Source organism: Lipotes vexillifer, unplaced genomic scaffold (assembly GCF_000442215.2).
Source record: "Lipotes vexillifer unplaced genomic scaffold, Lipotes_vexillifer_v1.1 scaffold213, whole genome shotgun sequence".
NCBI lineage: Eukaryota > Metazoa > Chordata > Mammalia > Artiodactyla > Lipotidae > Lipotes > Lipotes vexillifer.
Genome location: NW_006780610.1, coordinates 5,825,227 through 5,830,556, shown reverse-complemented (window position 1 = coordinate 5,830,556; position 5,330 = coordinate 5,825,227). Strand labels below are relative to the sequence as shown.

Sequence of the window (5,330 nt, the reverse complement as noted above, 5' to 3'; positions counted from 1 at the left end):
CTGCTGAACTAATAAATAACACACTGCAGAAGGTGGTAGGGGATGTGGCCCATTTAAAACAGGCCCCACTGAAATTAATTAAGATCAAATGAAGCATTAAATGGCCCTCATTTGTAGCTCAGACTGTATGACTGGGTAGGGTGAGGATAGAATCCTGTTATCTAAATGGAATCCCTCCCCAGTTAAAGTTGTCTTAAATATTTTTTGGAACAAGATGAATTTATGGCTAGGAATGGGTGGGATTCAGTAGGAAGGTTTCATTTAATTTACTACCCAAAAAGGGAAAAATAAAAGGGAAAAAAAAAGAAGTCTCAAATGCTTACAGAGGATGGTCACCTTTTTCTTACTTCATGAGTTCAAAAGTTAAAGTTAACACACAGAACTTAATTCCAAACAGTCTTAAGACTAGATTTTACTTTATAAGCCTGAGATACAAGATCTATTACTCTTCCTTCCTCCAGAGAATCCTAGCTTTGTTTTGGCCAGTTGTCAGCCCCAGGCAGTTCGCATAAATCGATCTGTAGAAGTTAGGTTACGTGAGGAGCAGGAAAGAAGAAGTGGAAGTAGGACTGGTGCTAAGAGATGACATTTCTTGAACTGTAGTTAGAAATTTTTTTTCTTACACAGAAAACAGACTCACACTAGCTTGGGAATTGACAATTTTACAACATCTAAGGCTAGCAATGCAAATTTCAACAAATGACAATACTCTTAGAACAGAAAAGCTCAGGGGACGAATTATGCCTTACAGACAGGAATTTGCCCAAGGGTAGGAACAACTGAGTACAGGTCTGTTAGACAGAATGCTGGTTTTAATGATTTAGGGCAGTGGTTTTCAAATCATGCCTCTGAACCCTAGAGGGATCCTGAGAGGTGCTGCAGGGGCTGCCATAGGAGATGAGAAGAATGAAGAACAGGCAGAGCTGGTCCTGCCTCATCGTCCCCAACCTTTGAAAGTTTGAAACCATCCATCTCACGTATCTGATTAAGACTGAAGAAACTGGGGAGCGGAGAGTTGAAAGAATCTGTTTTTGAACTGATGTGTTTTGGAATACTGATATACAAGGTGATATCAATTCACAGAAATGTATATGCAAATAGGGTTTAGAAAAGAAAATACAGTAGTGCCAGGATATCTTTCACAGAAGAGTGGAAGCAACTGCAGCTCAAAGCAGTACTTTCTTTACCTGCATCTTCAAAGGCCACTAAATCCATTCACCTTAACTTATCACCAGAGGAGGAAAGGAATATGTTTCTCTATAGGAAGGTGGAATGAACTGATAAGGGAAACTCAATGTGAGGGCAGAAATAAAGAACAGAGAGGGGGGGCTTCCCTGGTGGCGCAGTGGTTAAGAATCTGCCTGCCAATGCAAGGGACACGGGTTTGTGTCCCGCTCCGGGAAGATCCCACATGCCACGGAGTGGCCGGGCCCGTGAGCCATGGCCGCTGGGCCTGCGCGTCCGGAGGCTATGCTTCGCAATGGGAGAGGCCACAACAGTGAGAGACCTGCATACCGCAAAAGAAAAAAGAACAGCGATGGGGCTTCCCTGGTGGCGCAGTGGTTGAGAATCTGCCTGCTAATGCAGGGGACACGGGTTTGAGCCCTGGTCTGGGAGGATCCCACATGCCGCGGAGCAGCTGGGACCGTGAGCCACAACTACTGAGCCTGTGCGTCTAGAGCCTGTGCTCCGCAACAAGAGAGGCCACGATAGTGAGAGGCCCGCGCACCGCAATGAAGAGTGGCCCCCGCATGCCACAACTAGAGAAAGCCCTCGCACAGAAACGAAGACTCAACACAGCAAAAATAAATTAATTAATAAACTCCTACCCCCAACATCTTCTTTAAAAAAAAAAAAAAAGAACAGAGAGGGCATTTAGGTTCTCGAAAAGTACTTTTTGCATAAATACACTATTTGGTACTAGGCCCAGAAAGTAGGGATATTGTACTGGAAACATGTGTACCTAAAATGCAAGGACCCCATCCTGAATACAGTAAGGCATTTTGCTTAACTAGCCTTACAATGAGCTACTTGACTAACCTTATAACAAGAGTTAACACAAAGCCAATGCAATCATTTTCCATCAACATACGCTTCACTTCATGTCACAGATAATCTTAAGAGAAATGTTTATAAGTCAAACTTTGGTATATTAACATGTACTTCAAAGGTTAAAGGGATGCACATATTACAAAAGTTTTCTTAAGTAATAAGTTAATCATCCCCTAATTTATATATTTTATAAATTTGAATATTGTATATTACATTGGGCTTGTCTTTTTTTTACATGACAAATCTATATTAATAGTGGTCTTCAATAACTTCTCTACAAGTTCTATATCTGCTACTTACTAGTTGTTTGGCCAAAATAAACAGGTTAACCTGAGTCCCAGTTTTAAATGGGCATAATAAAGTCTACATTTAATGAGCATCAGCTATGTGCTAGGCACTGAGGTATATAGGTACGTTATACCATTTCATTTTGCTCTTAAAGTAACCTTATGAAGTAGGAATTATTATCCTCATTTTACTGAGAAAGAAATGGAAACTTAGAGAAGTTAAATAATTTGCTTAAAATCATTCAGCTAATGACTGGCTGAGCTCAGATTTGAACCCAGCCTTGACATCAAAGCCCATGATCTCAAATATTATATTGCCTCTCATATCACATAAATATTTGTGCATGTTCAAGCTATATCTTATTCTCATAGGACTTTTACAGAGAGTAAATGTATGTAGATTCCATTGTGAATTAAAACATTAACCAAATACAAGTGGATGTTTTACCTGCATCTGGCTCTTGGAGAACATATGCATTTAACTGAACTTCATTCTTAGGCAAGGTAATCTGGACACTGTTTCCAGCAGATACCACCAGTTCCTTTATAACTGGAAATGAAGAAAATACACAAGAGATAAGAAATTAGATCCAGACTATCTCATTTCTCTCCTTCCTTTTGTGGCCAAATTTCTTCTATAAACAATATTCAGCTACTGCCTTCATTTCCTCATTATTTACCCACTCTCTAATCCCCTGAAACGTGACTGTGCCCCCACTTTTCCACTGAAAATGATCCTTAGAGGTCATCAACAAACTGCTTCTTAGCAAACCTCATAGCTGTTTCTCAACCCTCATCCTTCAGCTCTGTGGTAACTAATACTGCTGACTGCCTCCATCTTAAAACTCACGGTTATCATGACACCATATTATTCCACTTTCTTCCTTTCTCTGAGTTTTTCTCCACTGTATTTTAACTATGATCTTTCCCTCAGCCCTCTTTATATAGTACTTTCCACAGAATTCAATAAACAGAGTTCAACTCTGTTTCAAGGATCATCTTTATGCTGATACGTAACTTTCTAATAAAATACATATATAAAGTTCCTAGAGGAAAAGGCAAGTGTTGGCCGCAAGGCCAGCCTTAATTTTCTTTCCATTTCAATTGATACAGCCATATACTTAGATAATTCTAAGAATCTTAACTAGTCTTCCCTCTGCTAGCTCTCCCCATTCTAATCCATTCTGTCTCCCTAAAACACCCATCACCATGAATTTTTCTAAAATACCCACCATGATACTCTCCTACTTAAGACCCCCACTCCCACACCATGTTTCAGTCCAAATTCCTAACCTGGCATCAGAGATCCATCATCATCTGATTACATCATCTCACCCTTCCACCTGATTCTGCCTCTAGTTATACTCATTTTCCCTCTTGTGCTCCACAGAAGTCTACTCTTGGGGACGTTGCTGAAGCTTTTTTCTTCAATTGGGGTGTGTGCTTACTTTATTATAAATACAGTACTTTGTTTCTAGCTTAAAAGCCAGGCTTCTCTTCAAAAAATCTTCCCAGACCATTTCAGTTCGAACTGATCTACTTCCTGAACTACTTTAGCATTTTTGGAACATCCATATCAGCTAATAGCTAGATACTATATTTCTGCTTTTCACCAGCTATTCCATACATGTCAAAGCTTCTCAACTATGGCACGACCAATTATTTGGACCAATTCTCTGGACCACGACATTTTGGACCAATTCTTTGTGCGTGTTGGGGTTGGGATGGGGGGAGATTGTCCTGCGCACTGTAAGATGTTTAGTAGTATCCCTAGTCTCTACCCACTAGATGTCAGTAGCACCGCTCCTCCACGGTTGTAACAACGAAAACTGTTTACAGGCTGTTGAGAACCACTGATTATATAAATCTTATTTCTCTAACAATAATTGTTCACTTGGTATGAGACCTAGGAACTAGAGAGCTTAAAGCAAACAACTGACTGGTTCACCCATATTCCAAGACTGGAAGGTGAAAAAGGTTTCCTAGACAAATATGAAATTTGAGATTTATCTGTCTGCTTGGGAGCACTGTACTTGGGGAGAAATGAAACCATCCATTATGGAAGCTTCAGCATTTAGACACTCCAGGAGGTGGAATAAGAATTGCTGCAGTAACTTTCAAAAAAAAGAAAAAAGAAAAGAAAGAAAGAAGGAAATCACTATACTTAGAGAAAGTATAATGGTCAAAAATACAGCGCAGGGCTTCCCTGGTGGCGCAGTGGTTAAGAAGCTGCCTGCCAATGCAGGGGACACGGGTTTGAGCCCTGGTCCGGGAAGATCCCACATGCCGCAGAGCAACTAAGCCCGTGCACTACAACTACTGAGCCTGAGCTCTAGAGCCCGCAAGTCACAACAACTGAGCCTGCGTGCCACAACTACTGAAGCCTGCGTGCCTAGAGCCTGTGCTCTGCAACGAGAAGCCACTGCAATGAGAAGCCCGTGCACCACAATGAAGAGTAGCCCCCGCTCACTGCAACTAGAGAAAGCCTGTGTGCAGCAACAAAGACCCAATGCAGCTAAAAATAAATAAATAAATTTATTTAAAAAAAAAAAAATATATATATATATATACAGCGCAGCCCAAAACTTTCACAATTACACCAAAAATTACAACCATTCTGCCTGAATACAAAAATTACTTTAGTGCCTCAGAACTGAAACACTAAAATTTTATGTTATATTACCACTGAAGGAAACCTTAGGAAATTAAAAACTGGCAAAAATTCGTTTTCACTGGCTTTGCTTCACCCTGTTGACTTTTTCAGGGGATAAAGATCAACTTAGTTCCCTTGATTAAGCATTTCTTCCTAATACCTTAGAACAGAACTTATGAAGCAGACTTGTTGTTAAGGCAACACTCTGTATAAATCTCCTTCCTATGAGTTGCTTTAAAAATAAAGATGCAGGGCTTCCCGGTGGCGCAGGTGCTTGAGAGTCCGCCTGCCGATGCAGGGGACGCGGGTTCGTGCCCCGTTTCGGGAAGATCCCACAT

The 5,330-nt window shown here is 40.8% G+C and overlaps 1 protein-coding gene across 1 annotated transcript in view; it reads right to left on the bottom strand.

Moving 5' to 3' along the window:
• The window catches only part of KIAA0319L (KIAA0319 like), a 107,933-nt gene that overhangs the window by 36,013 nt on the left and 66,590 nt on the right, over positions 1-5,330 (bottom strand). The window contains exon 4 of the mRNA XM_007453841.1: positions 2,788-2,889. Within this exon, the coding sequence (XP_007453903.1) occupies positions 2,788-2,889 (102 nt within the window). The remainder of the gene's footprint in view (positions 1-2,787; positions 2,890-5,330) is intronic.